We start from the raw sequence: 23,527 nt of genomic DNA on the forward strand, positions 1-23,527 counted from the left end.
GGCGCTAGGGGCCCCAAGCGATGGTCTGTTCCCCACCCCGTGTTCCTCCCGGTTTCCGTCATCGGAAACTGAGCTAGGAGGGGGGCTGCTTCTGGGCGCGCGGACCCCGCTGCGGTTCCCATGGAAACCTGCCGGCTCCGGCAGTGCGGGGAGAGTGGAGGGGACCTGCCTCGCGGGGGGAGGGAGCTCGCGGGGGCGGCCCCAGCGGCCGGACTCGCTCATCCTTGCCGATTCTTCTGTCCCCGGCTGGGGTAGCCCCCCGGTCCGCAGCAGGAACTGAGGCATAGCTGGGGCCCCGCCCCATCCCCCGAACTGGTGAGGAACCGGCGGGGCCAATCTGCGCGTGGCGCCACAGGGCTCCCCCAGGCACGTGCCTGAGCTCGCGGCTGCGGTCCCCAGGGTCACGTGGCTGCGGCCACCAGGGCCTACGCGCCTCGCACGCCACCTAGCGGCCGCGCCTCGCTCCCCGCCCCTCTCTCTAGCGGCCCGCAGGAGGCGGCGGCCTCAGCATCCCCCTCCGGGAAATGGGGCCAGGGCAGCCGCCGCCAACTCCCCTTCCCCCCGCGGCTTCCTGTTTTAGGAACACGCCGAGCTAGTTCTACCTCGGGGTTTTGGCACTGGTTGTTCCTCTGGCCTGAGAATTTCCTCCCCCAGCTTTCTTCAGGGATAGATCTTTGTCATTCTGGTCTATGCGCAAATGCCACCTCCTCAGAGGCCCTCCCTGACCACCGACCTAAACAGCATCCCCGGAAAACAACGCATCACTCTCTTTTGCATGGCGCTTGTCGCTAGCTGCAAATGTTTCTCATTTTAGGGGTTTACTGAACACCTCCCCATCTCATCCCGGAGCTCACTGAGGGTGGGAGATGGGTGCCCCATAAAACAGGAGGAAGTGGAAATTAGGGTCCTGAGTTCCGGGAGATGCCCAGAGACCCCAGACCCCCAAGCCTCACCCCATCCTGTGGGAGCAGGGGCTGTGCGAGGCTGCTGGGCCCAGGGGCATCCCTCGTTCCCCGCCTCGCTTAGGAAGGGATCAAGTAGGCTGGAGACAGAGAGGGACCTGGCACCCCAAATCATTCAGGCCTAGGGGAAGGGCATCTCCTTTCTCGCTCTTTAATCTCACTCTGCTCTCTTGAGACAGTTCCAGCAATGCAGCCCCAGGCACCAGCTCCGAGAAGGATGCGGTGGGGCGGGGTGGGGAACCTGCCCAGGGGGCCCAGCTCTGGGGCGGGGCGGGGGCGCCTCCTTCCGGCCCGCGGTCCGGGCGGCCCTCGCAGCTGTCCAGGCCCCGGCAAGCCCGGGCGTGGTGTCCGAGCGGACGAATAAATAGGGGCGGTCAGTGGTCAGGTGGGTCAGGTGGGCTTGTGATCCGGGTGGCTTTTGAGCGTGTGGAACTTGACGCTGTCCAGCTTCTCGAAGCGCTTCCCGCAGCGATCGCACGTGAAGTTGTACTGCACCTCCGCAGTGTGCTTCTTCATGTGCCAGTTGAGCGACGCGCGCTGCCGGCACTGGTAGCCACAGATCTCGCACCTGCCGGGAGCCCGTGGCGGGACGGGGCGGGGTCAGAGTGGGCGGGGCGGGGCGGGGCCCTACAAGGCCGAGCGCAGGTGGAACCGGGCCCAGGCACTGCGTTGGGGCGAAGCCGCCCCTGGGACCTGCTGGGATCCCCTCCCACCCAATCCTCTAGCGGCACGGGGCGGCCTGTCACTCACTGCAGGGGGGTCTCGCCGGTGTGGGTGCGCCGATGTACCTCCAGGTGGTTCTTCCTCTTGAAGGACTTGCCGCAGGTCTCGCAGGTGAATTCACGGACACCTGGGGGCGGTGGGGACCGAGGCTGAGGACGGTGGGCTATGGGGTGTCTCTGATGTGCTGCAGACTCTGATGCTAGAAGGAACATCAGGCTGTCTCCTTGGATCTCCCAGGACTGCAGGTGCAGGCTGACCAAACCCTACGTCCTTCCTGCGCATTTGCCCACAAACACCATCAAGCAGAACTGAGATCGAACTTGGGTCCCTGAGGGGCATAGGGTGCACACTACCAAGCCAACATGGGTCTGAATTTGTCTTGTGTGTGTATATATATATATTTTGCAACGGAGTTTCGCTCTTGTTGCCCAGGCTGGAGTGCAATGGCCCGATCTCGGCTTACCGCAACCGCAACCTCGGTCTCCCGGGTTCAAGCGATTCTTCTGCCTCAGCCTCTTGAGTAGCTGGGATTACAGGCATGTGCCACCAACCATGCCCAGCTGATTTTGTATTTTTAGTAGAGACGGGGTTTCTCTATGTTGGTCAGGCTGGTCTCGAACTCCTGACCTCAGGTGATCTGCCCACCTCAGCCTCCCAAAGGGCTGGGATTACCACCACGCCCAGCCTTGTCCCTGATATTTGAACTTTGGGTGATTTCGCAAAACGAAAACAAAAACAAAAACAAAAAAAACTTCTGCCCAGCACGGTGGCTCACACCTATAATCCCAGCACTTAGGGAGGCCAAGGTGGGCAGATCGCCTGAGATCAGGAGTTGGAGACAAGCCTGGCTAACATGGCGAAACCCTGTCCCTACTAAAAAAAAAAAAAAAAATTAGCTGGCATGGTGGTGAGCGCCTGTAATCCCAGATACTCGGGAGGCTGGGGCAGAAGAATTGCTTGAACCCGGGAGGCAGAGGCTGCAGTGAGCCAAGATCGGATTCCAGCCCAGGCAACAGAGTGAGACTGTTGCAAAAAATAACCACACACACATTTAAAAAACCCAAAAAAACAAAAAAACAAAACCCCCCAAACTTCTGACCTCCTGGGATATCAGAAGCTCTGGCCCTCAGGGCATGCCCTATCGCTGGACACAGGCACCATGGCTCTCCACTATGTCCCCAGCCCATGCAGAAGACCTGCATCTCTGCCACAAGTGGAAACAGAAGCCCAGTCCCAAGCCAGCTGCTCCTCTTTGCCCAGCTCTCCTTCCTGCTGCTGCTTGGGTGGGCACTGGTCTAGCCTGTGGCCCCAGGTGCTGCTATAGGTTCCAATCTGGAAGAGCAGTGGCGGTGTCAGCTGCTCCCTAAGTCTCGCATGAGACCTGCTCTTGGGGTCATGGGGCATGGGGTCGCGGGGATAGGAGGGAAGATGGCCAGCCCCACCCAATTCCTGTGATTGATTGGTAATAGTTCCTGTCGCTGTGGCTCACATAGCTACAGCTTACTGAGGACAGGGAGGAGGCTCCTAGGGGTGTAGTCCTGTGCCCGGAGACCCAGCACTGGGCTTTGACCCGCCAGCTCTGGCCCAGGCTCCCAGGCCCATGTCCCTGTGTCCCCCGCTCATGCTGCCAGCTGGCCCAGGGCCTGACCTGAATGGATGATCATGTGCCGCCGCAGGTGGTTGGATAAATAGAACTTCTTGCCACAGCCAGGATGAGGGCACACTTTGGTCTTTCCTTTCCGATGCACAAGATTGACGTGGTTCTGGAGACGAGACAGGCAGAAGTGGGTCCCATAGGCCCACAGAAGGGGCTCTGGGAGGTGGGGAGAGATGAGGGCAGCTGGAAGGCAGGCTGGGGCTGGCCTCCCCAGGAGGAGGGAAGAGGGGTACCCTTGCCCAGCTCAGAGATTCCCAGGGGCACAACTGGGGTCAAAGGGTAGCTTTATTTTTTTTATTTTTTGAGATGGCGTCTTGCTCTGTCGCCCAGGCTGGAGTGCAGTGGTGTTCTCTCAGCTCACTGCAAGCTCCACCCCCTGGGTTCACACCATTCTCCTGCCACAGCCTCCTGAGTAGCTGGGAGTACAGGCGCCCGCCACCACGCCCGGCTATTATTATTTTTTTCTGTATTTTTTAGTACAGACAGGGTTTCACCGTGTTAACCAGGATGGTCTCGATCTCCTGACCTCGTGATCCGCCCACCTCGGCCTCCCAAAGTGCTGGGATTACAGGTGTGAGCCACCGCGCCTGGCCAAGGGCAGCTTTATTGAACACCTACTATATGCCAGGCTCTGGACTGGGGTATCTGTCAACTCTGTGAAGGGCCCAGCTGTTAGCCCAATTAATCGATGGGGAAACTGAGGTTCAAGGCTCCGTGGTTTGGCCAAGGTCTCACAGGTGGCCAGTGGCAGGACTGGGACTGGATTTGAGGGCTGTCAGCCTCTGTGGGCCTGGAACAGGCAGCCCCAATTGATTCATTCCTTTGTTCCTTCACTCTTTAACTTACTAGAACAACCCTGGCTCCAGCTTGCAGGCCTGGCTTGCACTAAGTGCTTAATACATGCTCAATCAATGCATGGCATGGCACAAAGGCCTGTTGTTGCATCCTCCCATGCCAGGTGTGGGGTGTGACAAGTCCCTGTCTTTGCCTTCAGGGACACCTCGTCAAATTCCAAGGGGCAAACTAGAGGTAGGACATCCTGGTGGTGCCATGGCCTGCCTCACCTGGAAGCTGCTGAGGGCCACGTAGACTTGGCTGCAGCCCTCGTATGGGCAGTGGAACATCTCGAGCAGGCCGTCAGCATCCATCACCCGCGACCGCTTGCTCCGCCGCCTCCTGGAGGGGAAGGGGCCATGACATCGGGGCTCCCGCACCAGGCAGGCTGGGGGCCTGCGGGCCGCTCCTAGCCCTCGCCCTCACCCTTGCCCGCCCCGGCACCCACTTCTCAGGCTCCTTGGGGATTTCATAGATGATGGCTGACATGTCGCTGCCGTCCAGCTCCTCCCCGTCCGCCTCTGCCTCGGGCTCTGCGCTCTCAGGCACCGACGTTGCCAGCTCCGGGGCTACTGGCTCCTCCTTCTCCTCCTTCTTTAGCAAGCACAGGTCCTCCTTCTCTACAGGGTGGACACAGGGTGGTGTCCGCAGGGGACGAAGGCTGCCAAGGTGCCCACTTCGAGGGCCATTCCTCGCCCGGCCCCTCCCAGGCCCAACCACCCCTGGCCAGAGGCCATGACAGGTCCCCCAGACCTTTCTTGGTCTCGATGCCCGCTACTGCGGTGGCGTCCGTGGTGCTAGGCTGGCTACCCTCGGGCTCTGTCTGGGTGTAGGCTGCCACACCCTCCATCATGGCACAGGGCACCTCCTCGCCCAGTCCACTGCCGGGGGCACCGCTGCCCGCTGCCATGTTGAGGTGAATGCCCTCGGCCGTGAGAGCGTCGTAGCCAGGGCCCGCAATGATGATCACCTGTGAGCCGGGCACCATGCCTGGCATGGGGCAGCTGGCCACCACCTCACCCAGGGCCTCCTGGGGCACGTTCTCAAAGAGGGCGCTGGGGCCCGCACCCACTTGCACAGGCACCGGCACGCACACCACTGTCTCCAGGGCTTCAGGCCCACTGCCTGCCGGGTTGGAGCACAGCGGGGTACCCTGCTCGGCCAGGCTTTCCACGTGGTGGACGTCAAAGGGAATGTGCACGCCCTCCTGAGTGATGAGCCCGCTGCTGCCCACCGGGCTGGTGGGCGTCGCTGCCGCTGCCGCTGCCACAGCCTTGACGGGCTGGCCCTCAGGGGACTCCTCAGAGTCAGAGGCAGAGCCAGAGCTGGATGAGTCAGAGCTGCCAGCCACCAGCCCATTGCCCACTGTGGGGACAGAAGAAAGGGAGTGGTTATGATAGCTGCAGCCACTGGCATTTGTTTATTTAGTTTTTATTTTATTTTATTTTACTTATTTATTTTTTTGAGACAGAGTCTCACTCTGTCACCCAGGCTGGAGTGCAGTGGTGCGATCTCAGCTCACTGCAACCTTGGCATCCCCGGTTCCAGTGATTCTCCTGCCTCAGGCTCCCAAGTAGCTGGGACTACAGGTGTGCGCCACCACACCCGGCTTTTTTTTTTTTTTCCTGAGATGGAGTCTCACTTTTGTCATCCAGGCTGGAGTGCAGTGGCGCAATCTCTGCTCACTACAAGCTCTGCCTCCCAGGTTCATGCCATTCTCCCACCTCAGCCTCCCGAGTAGCTGGGACTACAGGCATGTGCCGCCATGCCCGGCTAATGTTTTGTATTTTTAATAGAGATAGGGGTTCACCAGGATGGTCTCGATCTCCTGACCTTGTGATCCACCCGCCTCTGCCTCCCAAAGTGCTGGGATTACAGGTGTGAGCCACCGCGCCCGGCCCACACCCGGCTAATTTTTGTATTTTCAGTAGAGACGGGGTTTCATCATGTTGGCCAGGCTGGTCTCAAACTCCTGACCTCAAGTCATCCGCCCGCCTCAGCCTCCCAAAGTGTTAAAATGACAGTCATGAGCCACCGCGCCTGGCTGAATTTTTTTTTCTTTTTTTTTTTTTGAGATGGAGTCTCGCTCTGTCACACAGGCTGGAGTGCAGTGGCGCAATATTGGCTCACTGCAAGCTCCGCTTCCCAGGTTCATACCATTCTCCTGCCTCAGCCTCCCGAGTAGCTGGGACTACAGGCAACCACCACCACGCCCAGCTAATTTTTGTATTTTTAGTAGAGATGGAGTTTCACTGTGTTAGCCAGGATGGTCTCGATCTCCTGACCTTATGATCCGCCCGCCTCGGCCTCCGAAAGTGCTGGGATTACAGGCATGAGTCACCACGTCCGGCCTGAATTTTTCTTTTTTTTTTTTTTTGAGACAGAGTTTCGTTCTGTCACCCAGGCTGGAGTGCAATGGTGCAATCTTGGCTCACTGTAACCTCTGCCTCCTGGGTTCAAGCAATTCTCCTGCCTCAGCCTCCTGAGTAGCTGGGATTACAGGCGTGCACCACCACACCTGGCTAATTTGTGTGTTTTTAGTAGAGATGAGGTTTTGCCATGTTGGCCAGGCTAGCCTCGAACTCCTGACCTTGGGTGATCTATCCACCTCGGCTCCCCAAAGTGCTAGAATTATAGTCATGAGCCACCACATCTGGCCCGATTTTGTTTTTGTTTTGAGATGAAGTCTCCCTCTGTCGCCCAGGCTGGAGTGCAGTGGTGCGATCCGGGCTCACTGCAACCTCTACCTCCCAGATTCAAGCAACTCTTGTGCCTCAGCCTCCTGAGTAAATGGGATTACAGATGCATGCAACCACACCTGGCTAATTTTTGTATTTTTAGTAGAGACAGGATTCCCCATTTTGGCCAGGCTGATCTCGAACTTCTGACCTCAGGTGATCTGCCCGCCCGGGCCTCCCAAAGTGCTGGAATTACAGACATGAGGCACCTCGTGTGGCCCTGATTTTCCCAAGTAGAGATCAGGTCTTGTTATGCTACCCAGGCTGTGGCCTTGAACTCCTGGGCTCCAGTGATCCTCCCACCTCAGCCTCCCAAAGTGTTGGGATTACAGGCGGGAGCCACCGTGCCCGGCCAGCAGTTGGTATTTGTTGAGGGCTCTTCAGGGGCTAGACACTGTGACCCTCTCACTGCCTAAAACAGCAGTCGCTTCTCAATCCCCACTGTCCCTAACTGTTCCAAGATGACTGACCCAGCTGACCACCCCTACTCCAGGGGACACTCTCCTCTCTTAGCCCCCAGACCCACGCTCTGGTATCCTGGGCCCTTCCTGGTGGCTCCTTCCAAGTTTACTTGGTTCTTGCAGGCCTGGAAGGCTTGGCCCGGGGCCTCTCCTCAGCGCTCACCTTACCCCCAGGCTTGCCCAGGCTAATGGGGTTAAAGGCCACCCTCCGATTCTCGATGCCAACTGAATGTCCAATAATTCAATCCAATCTGACATTATCTTCCTGGAGTGGGCGTCAAATCCTCCAAGTTAAAGGCTCAGTCCCACAAGACCGCTGGACTTCAGATGTCAGCTGCAAGTCCTGGGCTACCCTGTATGTCTGACCAATGGGCTCTAAATGGGGGGTTTCCATGACCCCATCCTCAGGTTTGATAATTTGTTAGAACAACTCACAGAACTCAGAAAATAGCTCTACCTACGATTACAGCTTTATTATAAAGGATTCAACTCAGCGACAGCCAAAGGGAAGAGATGCACAGGGCAAGATACGGGGGTATGGTATGGGCTTCCACGCCCTCTCCAGGGGTACCACCGTCCCAGCATCTCAATCTGGAACTGTTCACCAATCTGGGACTGTTCAAGAGGGTTTTTGTTGTTTTGTTGTTGTTGTTTGTTTTTTTGAGACAGAGCCTTGCTCTGTTGTGTAAACTGTAGTGAAGTGGCACAATCTCGGCTCACTGCAACCTCCGCCTCCCAGGTTTAAGCAATTCTCCTGCCTCAGCCTCCCGAGTAGCTGGGACTACAGGCACACGCCACCATGTCAGGCCAATTTTTTTTTTTTTTGTATTTTTAGTAGAGATGGGGTTTCATCATGTTGGCCAGGCTGGTCTGGAACTCCTGACCTCAGGTGATCTGCCCGCCTTGGCCTCCCAAAGTGCTGGGATTACAGGTGTGAGCCACCGCGACTGGCCAAGTATGTATTCTTATTACTACAACCATCCATGGCCTGGTGATTCCATCTGCAGCTTCTGCCTAGACCTCCATGTCGAGCTCCAGATTCTTCCATCTCACTGGCCCCGTAAGAGTGTCTCACAGGCATCTCAAACTCAGATCTGCAACACTGGGCTCTGTATCTTCCCTTCTACAAAGCCTGCACTGCTCACGGGTGTCCCTGACTCAGCGGAAGGCAGCTCAGTCTCTCCAGTGGCTCAGGCCAAAGTCCTGGGGCTCTTGTTGACTTCTCTCTCTCTCACACCCACTTCCAATCTGTCAGCAAAACCTGTTGGTGCTGCATCCAAAATACATCCACCCGCAGCCTGAACGCTTCTCCCACTTCCCCTGCAGATGCTAGTTGCGGCCCCACCGGCCCCCTGCCAGGGCCAGTGCAGTCCCTTCTTTTGGGTCACCGGCTCCTGAGAACCTACGCTTTACCTCCTGTGAAAGAGGCAGGCCAGCTACTCACTAAATCCCTCTCTTCCTGGCACCAGCACCAACTACATTTCCCAGCATCTCTTGCAGGTAGGTGTGGCCATGTGGCTGAGTCCCAGCCAATGGAATGCAAGTGGACAGGTGCTCCCAAGGTTGAGTCTCCACTTTTCTCCCCACCAGCAAGCCAGGACCCACAAGGAGGCTGGAGCCATAGGAAGGAAAGAACCTGGGTCCAGGGATGAAAGGCAGTCTGCAGGATGGAAGCACCAGGCTTTGTGTGTGGGAAACAAACCGCTGTGCCAGGTCACGAGAGCTGGAGTGTGTCTGTTTCAGGAGGTGTTCCATCACCTCCTGTCCCCGCCTCCTCTCCTAATGTCCTTGGAGACACTAGATAGGTTCCTGCCTCAAGGCCTTTGCACCTGCCATTCCCTCGGCTTGAATCCTCTTTATTTATTTTTTTTTGAGATGGAGTCTCACTCTGTCGCCCAGGCTGGAGTGCAGTTGCACGATCTCGGCTCACTGCAAGCTCTGCCTCCCAGGTTCACACCATTCCCCTGCCTCAGCCTCCCAAGTAGCTGGGACTACAGGTGCCGCCACCACGCCCGGCTAATTTTTTGTATTTTTAGTAGAGACGGGGTTTCACCGTGTTAGCCAGGATGGTCTCGATCTCCTGACATCATGATCCGCCCACCTCGGCCTCCCAAAGTGCTGGGATTACAGACGTGAGCCACCGCACCCGGCCGGCTTGAATCCTCTTCTGTCTGACACCTGAGAGGGCTCCTCCCTCCCCTCCATCAGATCCTTCATTAAAAGTATTTTTTCAGGGGGAATTTCCTGACCATTCTGTCTCAAATAGTTCCTTTTTCCCTCCTTTATTTTTTCCCAAAGCACATACCACCTTACAGTGCACTCTATATTTTATTTTATTTTTGAGATGGAGTTTTGCTCGTTACCCAGGCTGGAGTGCAATGGTGCAGTCTCGGCTCACTGCAACCTCCACCTCCCAAGTTCAAGTGATTCTCCTGCCTCAGTCTCCTGAGTAGCTGGGATTACAGGCACACCCCACCATGCCCCGCCAATTTTTATATTTTTAGTGGAGACAATGTTTCACCATATTGGACAGGCTGGTCTCGAACTCCTGACCTCAAGTGATCCACTCACCTTAGCCTCCCAAAGTGCTGGGATTACAGGCGTGAGCCACCACGCCCGGCCTGTATTTTAATTAATTTATTTTTTTGAGACAGCGTCTCCCTCTGTCACCTAGGCTGGAATGCACTGGCACAGTCACAGCTCACTGCAGCCTCGAGCTCCTAGGTTCAAGCGATCCTCCTGCTTCGGCCTCCTAAAGCACTGGGAGAGGTGCACCACCATGCCCAGCTAACTTTTTCATTTTTTTGCTAGAGATGGGGTCTCACTATGTTGCCCAGGCTGTTCTCTAAGTCCTGGCCTCAGGCAATCCTAACTTGGCTTCCCAAAGCACTGGGATTAGAGGCTTGAGCCACTGTGCCCAGCCTGCACTCTATATTTTTATTGGTTTATCCTGCTTACAATCCGCTTCCCCTCTAGAATGTAAACTCCGTAAGGTTGCGGGGTCCCGGTGCAGAGCCCCCAGTGCCGAGAAGGCTGCGTGGTGCACAGTGAGGGTTCGTTCCAATAAATGAAGGAATCTCTGCTCCCTAATCTTGGCTTACTGCAGCCTCTGCCTCCCGGGTTCAAGTGATTCTCATGCTTCTGCCTGCCAAGTAGCTGGAAGTACAGGCACGCACCACCACACCTGGCTAATTTTTTGTATTTTTAGTAGAGACCGGGTTTTGCCATGTTGCCCAGGCTGGTCTCGAACTTCTAGCCTCAAGTGATCCACCTGCCTTGGCCTCCCAAAGTGCTGGGCTGGCATTACAGGTGTGAGCCACTGTACCCGGCCCTCGGGAGTGTTTTTTTTTTTTTTTCTAGACAGAGTCTTGCTCTGTTGCCCAGGCTGCAATGCAGTGGTGCGATCTTGGCTCATTGCAACCTCCGCCTCCTGGGTTTCAGTGATTCTCCTGCCTCAGCCTCCCAAGTAGCTAGGATTACAGGCATGCGCCACCATGCCCAGCTCATTTTTGTATTTTTAGTAGAGATGGGGTTTCACCATGTTGGCCAGGCTGGTCTTGAGCTCCTGGTCTCAAGTGATCCACCTGCCTCGGCCTCCCAAAGTGCTGGGATTACAGGTGTGAGCCACTGTGCCCAGCCTTTGTTTTGGGTCTTTAATGAGTAAATATGTATAAGGGTTTAGGACAGTAGGAGATTCAAAGTATGTACTCTGTAAGTTTCCTATTATTATCTCAGTGCCATTCAGGGCAGTGAGATGCCCACTGTTGATGGACCTGGGGTGGCAGCAGGGTTGGGGATAAGGAGGATCAGCCCCTCTTTCTGGGTAATTTCCCCTTGTCCTGTATTCTGCAGGGTGGGCAAACTCTGGCACCATCCAGAAGGAGGGCGCAGTGTCCTAATGAGTGGAGGGAAGGGCCTGAGCACGCGTCTGGGTCCACCTGACTGCAGCACCTGCTAAGTTTGGCTGACCCCAGACTTCTCCTCAGGTAATGACAGCACCAACAGAAACAGCCATGGGCAAGGCCCGGTGGCATATGCCTGTAATCCCAGCACTTTGGGAGGCCAAGGTAGGAGGATTACTAGATCCCAGGAGTTTGAGACCAGCCTGGGAAACACAGTGAGATCCCATCTCTACAAAAAATTTAAAAATCAGCTGGCTGTGGTGGTGTGTGCCTGTGTTCCCAGCTACTCAGGAGGCTGGGGTGGGAGGATCACTTGAGCCCAGGAATTGGAGGCTGAAGTGAGCTATGATGGCACCACTGCACTCCAGCCTGGGCAACAGTGAAACTCTGTCTTAAAATAAATAAATAAAAATAAAAAGCCGGGTATGGTGGCTCACACCAGTAATCCCAGCACTTAGGGAGGCCGAGGCAGGAGGATCACTTGAGGCTGGGAGTTCGAGACCAGCCTGGCCAAAGTGGTGAAAACCCACGTCTACTAAAAATACAAAAATTAGCTGGGCATGGTGGCTCACGCCTGTAATCCCAGCTACTAGGGAGGCTGAGGTGAGAGAATTGCTTGAACCTGGGAGGCAGAGGTTGCAGTGAGCCAAGATCGCACCACTGCACTCCAGCTTGGGTGACAGAGACAGAATCTGTCTCAAAAAGATAACATAACATAACATAACATAACATAACATAACATAACATAACATAAAACATAACATAACATAACATAAGGCCGGGTGCAGTGGCTCACGCCTGTAATCCCAGAACTTTGGAAGGCCGAGGTGGGTGGATCAACTGAGGTCAGGAGTTCAAGACCAGCCGGCCAACATGGTGAAACTCCGTGTCTACTAAAAATACAAAAATTAGCCAGGTGTGGTGGCAGATGCCTGTAATCCCAGCTACTAGGGAGGCTGAGGAAGGAGAATGGCTGGAACCTGAGGCTTGGCTTGCAGTGAGCCGAGATCGCGCCATTGCACTCCAGCCTGGGCGACAAGAGCGAGACCCTGTCTCAGATAAATAAATAAATAAATAAATAAATAAATAAATAAATAATAAAAAGTTGAGTTGGGGCGTAAGTAAGCTGCTCTGGGCACCACCCACACCCCAGCCTGACCCATCACCAAATGGACCAGTCAGATCACTCCTGGGGCTTGGGATTCCTTGACTGCCAAGTGGGGCTGATGACAAGGCCATGGGGAAGATTCATGGTGGCTCTGGGCAGGGCCAGGAGTGGCACACAGTGAGGGGGCAGTAAAAGGCAGAGGAGGGTGGAATGCAGATCATGGGACGGGGCAGCCGAGGGGCCACTGCATGCTGAGAGCCTGGCCGACACTTGGTGGGACGGTCGTTGGCGGGGGCACCCACCCGGAACACCTCTCGCCCCCGGCTTCCCCTCGGCCAGCTGGGATGCCACCTGCTCCGAGATGCCAGCCAGCGCAGGCTCAGCCCCGGTGACCGCCCCACCCTCAGCCCTGACAGGACGCCTGGCAGTGTGCCCTACGCTCCTTCTCCAACCAATGCCGAACCCCTGAGGCTGCCGGCAGCCCCCTCACCACTCACCGGGGCCAACTGGGCCTCCCTCACTGAGTCCCTGCCCCGTGGGATGGGAAGGAGAGAGGCAGGGACCGCGAAGGTGGGGAGGGAGGAGGAGAAAGGGGAATGGAAGGAAACAAGAGAAAGAGAGAGAGGGAGATGAGACAGAAAATGAAAGATCAAGGAAGGAGACAGAGGCAGCTCAAGGGAGGAGAAATGGGGAACAGGAGGGAAACAGAATGGAGGGGGAAGGCAAGAAGCGAAGCCTGGAAAGGCAGAAGGCAAGAGAATGCAACTGGGAGCCGGAGAAAATCGAAAAGGAGGTAGCGGCCAGCTTAGCCAGGGCTCAGGAGAGCATCACAGCCTATGAAGTCATAAGGCCTGGGTGGTTTAGGCGGCCGTTTCGCTGTGGGGGCCGAGCCCTGCCCCAGCAGGCCTGCCCCCGCCCCAGCTGCCAAGCCAGGGCTCCTGGGCCCTCAGCCAGCCCTGCCTGGGACTGGCCTTGGGCACAGATGGGCAAACTGCTCCGTAAAGAGGGACTGCCTCCCCACTCAGGCTCTGTAAGGACGCAAAGAGGGCAAGGCCACGAAGGACTCAGCCTGGCCCATCGTGTCCCTGCTCTGTCCCAGTGCCAGAGCCAGAGCCACTGTGGCTGCTATTCTGTTTGTGATGCTAGCCTAGGGCTCGTAAGAAGCCCCCAGAAATGGGCGGCCCCCTATGTGCCCTCGCCCCGCAGACCTACCTTTGTCACTGTCAGGGTCTGAGTCGCTGAGGGGCTTCAGGGGCGAATGCAGGTCCTGGAAGTAGCGGTGGCCAGCTTCGCACTGCCACACGGCCGTGGTGTACAGGCCGAAAGTAGGGTCTAGCTCTGCCAGGTGCGGCTCGTACGGGCAGCGGTGCTTGTGGTCCTCGTACCAGATCACCACGTTCTTCAGGCAGTTCACGTTGCGTCGCCGCCCTATGGACACAGGGCCGAGGAGTGGGTATAAGGGACAGGGCTCAGCCCATGGTGACATGGCTGCCTGAACCACCGGGGCTTTATGGGTCCCATGGGTTTGGAGGCCCTCCTGAGTGCCATCCAGGCCTGTACCCAGTTTAAAGGGGGAAACTGAGGCTCAGAGAGGAGAGGCACCCCCTGGAGGTAACGGGGACTGTTCTATTGGCAAAGTCATGTAAACAGTGGAGCCTGGTGCACAGTAGGTGCATAATAATTGTTAGCTGCTTGTTAATTGTTCTCATCTTCATCAAACGCCTAGACCAGCGCAGTCCTCAGGCCCAGGACTCCCAGGCTCCCGCCCTAACCACCCCCTACAGCCACAAGGGGGCGCCTGTGAACGCCTGAGTCAAGTCTGTTCCCTCCTCTGCTCAGAATCCACTGGGCCAGGCGCAATGACCCACACCTGCAATCCTAGCACTTTGGGAGGCAGAGGCAGGCGGATCACTTAAGGCCAGGAGTTTGAAACCAGCCTGGCTAACATGGCGAAAACCCATCTTTACTAAAAATACAAAAATTAGCCAGGCATGGTGGTGCATGCCTTTTGTCCCAGCTACTTGGGAGGCTGAGGTAGGAGGATCGCTTGAGCCTGGGAGGTGGAGGATGCAGTGAGCCAAGGTCGCAACACTGCACTCCAGCCTGGATGACACAGCAAGACCACCTCCCTCAGGGTAAAAGCCAAAGTCCTCCCTTCGGCCCACAAGGCCCACTGTGACTTGTCACCTCCCCGCCCTCACCCACTTGGTGACTCCACTCCACTCCAGCCACATAGCCTCCTCGCTGTTCCTGGAGCGGGCTAGGTGTGGCCCTGCCTCAGGGCCTTGGCACAGGCTATGCCTGCTTCCTCTAGATAACTGTCTTGCTCCCTCCCCACTTCACTCAGGTCTCCCCCAAATGTATCCCCTCCAAGAGGCCACTCCCTGCCCAGTCACTCTAGCCGACCTTAACTTGCTGTCTGTTTTCTCCAGGTAGTACCTAGATGCCATCTGTGGCCATTTGTTTACATGTGCCTTGTCTGTCTCTCCCACCAGAATGTCAGCTCCTCAAGAGCAGGAACACTGCTGTTTTGCTCCTCCTGTACCCCCAGTGCCCCCAAAGGGCCTGGTTCACAGCAGGTGCTCCAGGAACATTTGCTGGATGAGACAACGCTGCATAGGGGGCGGGCATGGTGGAGCCGGACCGCCTGGGTTTGAATCCTGGCTCTGCCCCTTCCAAGCTGGGTAGCTCCAGGCAAGTGACTCGGCTTCTCTGAGCCCCAGGTGCCTCCACTAGGCTGGGGAGAATAAGGGATTCCCATCCCCGAGGGCTGCCAGGCAGGAGGGAGGGAGTGAAGACATCGCCAGGACACAGAACAAGGCTGGGCACACAGTGAGTGCTGGGAAATGGTATCTGACTCTTGTGATGGTCCTGGTCCCTCAGCCAAGTGCGAGGACAGCATGTCCCCCCCTCCTACCCTGTGGGCCGGGAGATGAAGAGGGGCCCAGAAGAGGTGTTTGGGCCTAGGGAATGCGCTCACAGTCTCCAATCGTGAGGGCAACAGAGTCGTCACCCACAGCCGCCTCTCCGGCCCAGCCCTTTCCCTCCTCAATGCGCTCCTCATCCCTTGAGGATTCAGGATCAAGGTCATAGCTCACCCCTGCCTCTGGAGAAACCTAAGAAGGGGAGGGGCTCACTGCCACCAGCTGGCCTTCACCCTGCTGGACATGGCCTGGGACCCCCAGCTCCAGGGCTCAGAGCTGTGCAGACCCTGGCAGTTCAAGCTCTCACCAACTGGTGGCCAGCAGGACAGGAGGACCAAGCTCCAGACCTCCCCTCTAACCACCAGTGCTTGGCTCCCCCTGCCCTTAGGGCTCTGCAAAAGCTGTTCCCTCTGCTCAGCTCTCCCCTGGCTGACTCCCATGCCGGGAGCAAGAGACTGAGGGAGCCAAGGACACTGTGCCTGAGACACAAGACACGCAGACCTGGGTTTGAGGTCAGGCTCTGCCGGTTCCAACTGTGCTGCCTAGGGCAGCGACCTGGCCTCTCTGGGCCTCTATCTCCATATTCCCACCGCTCCCAACTCTCCCCACCTCCCCCAGGCTGAGCCTCCACTTACTTTTCTTCCGCTTTGGCTTTTTGGGGACCTGCTCCCAAGGCTTCCTGCAACAGAAAGAGGCAGCGAGGGTGAACGGGGGGCCAGCGCTGGGCCTGTCTGACCCATGAGTAACAACAGTGGCTAGAGCCACTGCTCATTGTACACTGAAACGAAATCTGAACCTTTTTTTTTGAGATGGAGTCTCACTGTGTTGCCCAGGCTAGAGTGCAGTGGTGAGATCTTGACTCATTGCAGCCTTTGCCTCCCAGGTTCCAGCGATTCTCCTGCCTCAGCCTCTCAAGTAGCTGGGATTACAGGTGCACACCACCACACCTGGCTAATTTTTGTATGTTTAGTAGAGACGGAGTTTCACCATGTTGGCCAGGCTGGTCTCGAACTCCTGACCTCAGGTGATCCGCCCACCTCAGCCTCCCAAAGTGCTGGTATTACAGGCATGAGCCGCCACGCCTGCCCTGAACTTTTTTTTTTTTTTTTTGAGACAATGTCTGTCTCTGTCGCCTAGGCTGGAGTGCAGTGGTGCGATCTCGGTTCACTGCAACCTCCGCCTCCCAGGTTCAAGCGATTCTCCTGCCTCAGCCTCCTGAATAGCTGGGATTACAGGCTAATTTTGTATTTTTAGTAGAGACGGGGTTTCACCATGTTGGCCATCCTGGTCTCAAGCTTCTGACCTCAGGTGATCCACCCACCTCGGCCTCCCAAAGTGTTGGGATTACAGGCGTGAGCCACCGTGCCCAGCCTAGAATCTGAACTTCTATGTACCTTTCCCCAACTCCAGAACTGTGTCACCAGGCCCCTCCCTTGGACTCTCTCCCCAATTGCCACCAGCCCTGGGAGGGGGCTCTAGCATCATCCACCTCAAGGAGCAGGAAAAACAGGCTTGGAGGGGTGAGGCCATCTGCCCTGGGTCCCACAGTCAGGGAGCAGAGAAGTAACAAAGTGGGTATGAAAAGTTTGTGTGGAAGCAGAATTCCAAGATGGCCCCCACAGTTCTGCTGGGACACATGCCCTGTGTGATCCTCTTCCCCTGAGCGGGGCAGGCCTGTGAGTAGGACTGGATGTCAAGTCTTGGTTAGGTGACTGTGAGTTAATCAAACGGGAACATATCTTGTAGGGCACAGTGGCTCAAGCCTGTAGTCCCAGCTACTTGAGAGGCTGAGAGTGGTCTTGGCCCACAGCCAGCAAGACAGTGGGTACTGTCTGGGTGTGGTGTCTCACACCTGTAATCCTAGCACTTTGGGAGGCTGAGGCAGGAGGACTGCTTGAAGCCAGGGGTTCAAGACCAGCCTGGGCAACATAGCAAGATCCCACCTCTATTTATACAATTAAAAAAAAAAAAAAAAAGGCCAGGCTCGGTGGCTCATTCCTGTAATCTCAGCACGTTAGGAGGTTAAGGCGGGTGCATCGCTTGAGGCCAGAAGTTGGAGACCAGCCTGGGAAACACAGTGAAACCCCATCTCCACAAAAAATACAGAAATTACCCAGGCGGGGTGGCATGCACCTGTAGTCCCAGCTACTCAGGAGGTTAAGGTGGGAGGATCACCTGAGCCTGGGGAGGTCAAGGCTGCAGTGAGCTATGATCACACCACTGCACTCCAACCTGGGCAACAGAGTAAAACCCTGTCTCAAAAACAAAGAAACAAACAAAAACAAACAAAAAACGATCTTCATCATGGTACAGCCCTGTCACTTAATCATCAATAAGCAAATGGTACAATGATCGTTATGATTATCAGTATCATCGTGGAGCCTGGGCCCCCTGGCCTCCCTGCTGTGGCCCAGACCTGCTCTTGCCACAAACATCCTGACAGCCAGTCTAGTGTCTCTTATCAGCAAAACTGTCCACCCCGTCTGACTCCTGCCCAGCCCTGTAACAATTCTCAGTCCCATACCCATCTGGTTCCCAGGACTGCACCTTGGGGATCTTCCATCCTTCCTGCCCCAGGCTCTGCCCCTGCCTCTGGCTCTGCTACTCCAGGTCCCATTCCATGTGACTCTATCCCTTCCCATGGCTCCACCCTCCCCTGCAAAGCACCACACTGGCTGTGGAGACCTTCACCCAACCCAAGACCCAAGTCTGGCTCTGTCACCCAGGTTGGAGTGGAGTAGCGCTATCTCAGTTCACTGCAACCTCTGCCTCCTGGGTTCAAGCGATTCTTCTACCTCAGCCTCCTGAGTAGCTGGGATTATAGATGCCCGCCATCAGCCCAGGTAATTTTTCTATTTTTAGTAGAGACAGGATTTCGCTATGTTGGCCAGACTGGTCTCGAACTCCTGACCTCAAGTGATCTGCCTGCCTCAGCCTCCCAAAGTGCTGGGATTACAAGTGTAAGCCACCATGCCCTGCCCCAAACCCAAGTCCTGATGTCCACAGCCACCTCCATCCACTCACCGCTGGAGGCTGGGAGTGTCACATTGCAGTGGGGACAGTCTTGGGTATCAGCCAGACCCAAGTTCAAGACTCAGCTCTGCTCTCAACTGCCTGTGTGACCTCAAGCAGGCCTTGTCCCCTCTGAGCCTCAGTCTCCGTCTGTGAAGTGGAAATAGTAGTAGTGCTTCTGACACAGGGTCACCATGGGGACCAAACAAGGTCATATGTAACCTGGTGAGCGCCACTTTCCAACCCCCACACAGGGCTTTCTCCCTCAAACTGCCTTCCCTCTCCTGTCCACTTCTCCAACTTCTGCCACTTCTCTGTGACTCCCAGCAGAGGCCACTGGCATCAAGGACCACAGCTCCGGGGCTACTCAGGCCCTGGCTTGGCTGTTTCCCGCCATTTCCTTTCAGTCTTCAGTCATTCCCACCAGCATCTAAATATGCCATGATTTCTCCCATCTTGGGTTAAAATCATTTTGATACCCACCTTCCCCACCAGCCCCTTCCCCATATCTTTTTTTTTTTTTTTCTTTTTGAGACAGGGTCTCGTGGTGTTGCCCCAGCTGGAGTGCAGTGGCGCCATCACAGCTCACTGAAGCTTCGACCTCCAGGGCTCAACCGATCCTCTTGCCTCAGCCTCCTGAGTAGCTGGGACCACAGGCATGCACCACCACACCCGGCTAACTTTTGTACTTTTTGTAGAGATCGGGTTTTGCCATGTTGCCCAAGCTGGTCTCAAACTCCTGGGCTCAAGCGATCCTTCTGCTTCAGCCTCCCAAAGTGCTGGGGTTACAGGTGTGAGCCACTGCATCCAGCCTCCTTCTTCATTTCCCCGCTTTGTCACAGTTGTCTACACTCGCTGTCTCCATGTCCTCTCCTCCATCTCACTGGAACTCCTCCAGTCAGAGCTTTGCTCTATCACGTCACACACTCTCTCATCACAGTCACCAGTGACGGCTTCACTCAGCCCAACAGCACTGGACATGGCAGACACTTCCTTTGGCCTCCTGGGTGCTGCCATTGCCCAGTGCTCCACTGGCACTGGGCTGCTGCTTCTCCCTCACCTCCCTTACCAAGGAGAGCAACCGCCACACTCAGGCCTGTGTTTTCTGTCTAAGAGTATCCCTTTAGTAACTTTTTTTTTTCTTTTGAGATAGAGCCTCGCTCTGTTGCCCAGGCTGGAGTGCGGTGGCACGATCTTGGCTCACTGCAAACTCTGCCTCCTGGGTTCAAGTGATTCTCCTGCCTCAGCCTCCTGCGTAGCTGGGACTATAGGCGTGTGCCACCACGCCCAGCTAATTTTTGTATTTTTAGTAGAGAAGGGGTTTCAATATGCTGGCCAGGCTGGTCTCGAACTCCTTACTTCGTGATTTGCTCACCTTGGCCTCCCAAAGTGCTGGGATTATAGGCGTGAGCCATCGCGCCTGGCCTATTTTTATTTTACTTTTTGAGACAGTCTTGCTCTATTGCCCAGGCTGGAGTACAGTGGCGTGATCTCGGCTCACTGCAACCTCCACCTCCCGGGTTCCAGTGATTCTCCTGCCTCAGCCTCCCAAGTAGCTGCGACTACAGGCGTGCGCCACCATGCCCGGCTAATTTTTGCATTTTTAGTAGAGACAGGGTTTTGGCCTATTGGTCAGGCTGGTCTCAAATTCCTGACCTCAAGAGATCCACCTGCCTTGGCCTCCCAAAGTGCTGGGATTACAGGCGTGAGCTACCATGCCTGGTCTTCCTTTTTTTTCTTAATTGTTGACAAGAGTCATGAACCTCCTTGGACTCATCATCAGCTTTAACAATTGTTAACTCTTGGCCAACCTTGTATCACAATGTGTACCCCATCCATTCTTCAAGCCACACACATCCTAGAGACAGTTTCTTCTAAAATACAAACCAGGCTGTGTGTGACTTGTAGTCCCAGATACTCTGGAGGCTGAGGTGGGAGGATCTCTTGAGTCCAGGAGTTCAAGACCAGCCTGGGCAATATAGCAAGACTGCATCTCAAAAATAAATAAATAAATAAATAAATAAATAAGGAAATAAAAGGCCGGGCCCAGGCCCGGGTATGGTTTCATCTTTACATTTAAATCTGCAACCCCGCCGGGCACAGTGGCTCACACCTGTAATCCCAGCACTTTGGGAGGCCGAGGCAGGCAGACCTCTTGAGGTCAGGAGTTCGAGACCAGCCTAGCCAACATGGCGAAACCCCGTCTCTACTAAAAATACAAAAATTAGCCGGGCATGGGGGTGCACGCCTGTAATCCCAGCTACTCGGGAGGCTGAGGCAGGAGAATCGCTTGAACGCGGGAGGCAGAGGTTGCAGTGAGCTGAGGCTGCGCCAATGTACTCCAGCCTGGGTAACAGAGCGAGACTCCATCTCAAAAAAAAAAAAGGTGTGGGGGGGGCAGCGGGGGAAATAAAGGCAGACCATACCACTTCTTTCTCTGTACAAAATCTTGCACTTAAGAAAAGGCTCCCACCTCACTGGGAGGAAAAACTGGAGTCCTCTCCATGGCTCTGGATGACCTTCCCTGTCACCAATCTGTCCTTGTCTTCCCTTCTCCCTCTCACTCATTGCAGTCCAGCCACACAAGCCTCTTCAGTGTTCCTGGCACACAATAGGCAGGGTCCTGCCTCAGGACCTTTGCCTTTGCTATTCCCTCTGCCTCAACTCTTCCCCAGAGATCTGCATGGCTCCTCCTAGGTTCCTTCATGTCTTTACTGAAATGCTATCTTCTGAATGTGACCACCTTAACTCCCTATTTAAACTTCCAACTCACACTCTTCATTTCACTTTTGTTTTTTCCATAGCCCCTGTCTCTCTCTCATGGACGATATAATTTACTTATGTTTCTGGTCTGCAGTAAACAAGCCTTTTGCCAGGTATGGTGGCTCATGACTTTAATCCCAGCACTTCGGGAGGCTGAGGATGGAGGATCCCTTGAGCCGAGGAGTTCGTGACCAGCCTGGGCAACATGGCGAGACCCCCATCTCCATAAAAAATAAAAAAATTAGCCAGGTGAGGTGGCTCCTCTATAGTCCCAGCTACTTGGGAGACTGAGGCAGGAGGATCCCTTGAGCCTGGGAGGTTGAGGCTGCTGTGAGCTATGAACATGCCACTGTACTCTGGCCTGGGTGACAAAGTGAGACCCTGTCTCAAGAACAAACAAACAGGGCTGGGCACAATGGCTTACACCTGTAATCCCAGCACTTTGAGAGGCTGAGGCTGGAGAATCACTTGAGCCTAGGAGTTTGAAATCAGCCTGGGCAACACAGGGAAACCTGTCTCTACAAAAAATACAAAAATTAGCCAGGTGGAGTGACGTGCACCTGTGGTCCCAACTACTCAGGAGGCGGAGGTAAGAGGATCACTTGAACCCACGAAGTTGAGGCTGCAGTAAGCCGTGATCACGCCACTGCATTCCACTCTGGGCGAGAGAGTGAGACCCTGTCTCAAAAAGAAAAACGAGGGCCGGGCGCGGTGGCTCACGCCTGTAATCCCAGCACTTTGGGAGGCCGAGGCGGGTGGATCACAAGGTCAGGAGATCGAGGCCATCCTGGCTAACAGAGTGAAACCCTGTCTCTACTAAAAATACAAAAAATTAGCCGGGCGTGGTGGCGGGCGGCTGCAGTCCCAGCTACTTGGGAGGCTGAGGCAGGAGAATGGCGTGAACCCGGGAGGCGGAGCTTGCAGTGAACGGAGATCGTGCTACTGCACTCCAGCCTGGGCGACAGAGCAAGACTCCGTCTCAAAAGAAAAGAAAAGAAAAGAAAAACGAACAAAAAACCCCCCCAGACCTTTGAACAAGGCATTCCCTCTGCCCACCAGAATGTCCGCTCCATGAGGCAGGTATCTTTGCGCTCCCAGCATTTCCAGTCCTGCTCTTGAGCATATAAGCCAGCCTGCTGTCCTGGGAAAGGGGTGGGTATAACTTAGCAGGATCTGTTTGATTCTTGACTCTCAGAATCTCCCCCCAGAGAAACATGAGAACATGTGTACCTGAAAACCAGGGCAGAACAAGGATTTCCTTGCGGCACTGCTTGTGATAGGGAATAAACATCATCCTCGTAAAAGTTAATACTTAGGGAACCCGCTACCTGCCAGGCACTCTTCTAAGCTCTTTGCCTATTTTAACTCAATCATCACATCAACATATAAGGCAGGAAGGGAAAAACTCCATCCACACTGCTCCTTCTCAAGACTGAGAATTTACAAAGACAGGCCTCTCTGCCCTCCACCTGCCCAGCTAACTAGGGGTTTCCTCTTCATCCGAGTCTCCTTGGGCTGAGTTGCTTCACAGAAATAGGTTTAGGGGAGTGCAGTCCAGGTTGTGAAGGGTCCCCCGGATGTGTTGGATCTAGGGTTGTGGGAATGGGGCCATACGGAGTCCCAGATGGGGCACCAGAACTTCAAGAAGGGCAGGGCTGAGTGCCCCAGGGTGTCCAGAGTCCCAGGCCAGGTGGGGAATTAAGCGGGGGAGGATGAGACCGGTGAGGGGGCGGGGCTGCCCACCCCCCCCCAGGGCCTGGTTAGTTACAAGGCCTGGAGGTGGGGCCAGTCCCAGGATTGGGCCGCCAGAGTTCTAGCGGGCGGGGCCAAGCGCTCAGAAGGCGGGTCGAGGGGCTGGGTGCACCCTAGGATTGGGCAGTCGGAACGATGGGAGGCGGGGCCACGAGCCAGGCGCGTCCCGTCCGGGCAGTACGAGACCCAGGCCGCCGGCCCGGCTCCTGGGCGGGGTCCGCAGGTGCCGGGGGCTGGCCCTCGAAGCGGAGGGGGCGGGGTAAAGCCCGGCGGGGTCTGGGGGCGTCTCCTCCCTCCCTCCCTCGGGGTCAGGCCCCCTCACCCGTGGCGGCCGCTCCGCTGGCCGCGCTCCAGAGAGATGAGGTAGGCGGCGAGCTTGGCGTCGCTCCAGCCGCTGCGGCGCCGCAGGTCCACCCAGGGCCCGTGCGCCTCGCCCAGGTACACGCGCCGCACGTCGTACTTCTTCCGGGACTCGAGCCGTCGCCGGGCCCGGTCCGACTCCGTGAGTCGCGGCCGGCCCCGCGCCTTTCGGCCCGCTGCGCCCTCCTCGGCTGCTGCCTCCCCGCCCGCGCCCGCCTCAGCCTCCGCCTCGGGCTCCAGCGCCCGCTCCGCCATCCCCCCCACCTTGGTTACCAGCCTCCCCCGTTGTTAGGAGCCCGACCGGAAGTGGCGCGCATCTTCGGCGCCGCCG

General features: G+C 56.1%; 1 protein-coding gene across 7 annotated transcripts; it reads right to left on the bottom strand.

Moving 5' to 3' along the window:
* Positions 1-1,097: 1,097 nt before the first annotated feature.
* ZNF653 (zinc finger protein 653) lies at positions 1,098-23,505 on the bottom strand. 7 transcript variants are annotated; one of them, XM_034946862.2, is made up of 11 exons: positions 23,159-23,466; positions 22,315-22,351; positions 22,141-22,220; positions 15,945-15,988; positions 13,598-13,813; positions 4,930-5,541; positions 4,625-4,796; positions 4,407-4,518; positions 3,334-3,448; positions 1,751-1,812; positions 1,098-1,530 (listed from the first exon to the last, which is right to left on the bottom strand). In XM_034946862.2, exons 1-11 carry the CDS (start codon positions 23,449-23,451, stop codon positions 1,120-1,122), a joined length of 2,154 nt encoding a protein of 717 aa, XP_034802753.2. In that variant the 5' UTR covers positions 23,452-23,466; the 3' UTR covers positions 1,098-1,119. The 7 variants fall into 7 exon arrangements, with proteins under 7 accessions (XP_034802753.2, XP_034802756.1, XP_034802752.2 ...); XM_034946865.3 differs by having other exon boundaries at positions 1,713-1,812; XM_034946861.2 differs by having other exon boundaries at positions 1,751-1,884.
* Positions 23,506-23,527: the final 22 nt, after the last annotated feature.

The sequence above is a fragment of the Pan paniscus genome, chromosome 20, assembly GCF_029289425.2.
Source record: "Pan paniscus chromosome 20, NHGRI_mPanPan1-v2.0_pri, whole genome shotgun sequence".
In the NCBI taxonomy this organism is placed as follows: domain Eukaryota; kingdom Metazoa; phylum Chordata; class Mammalia; order Primates; family Hominidae; genus Pan; species Pan paniscus.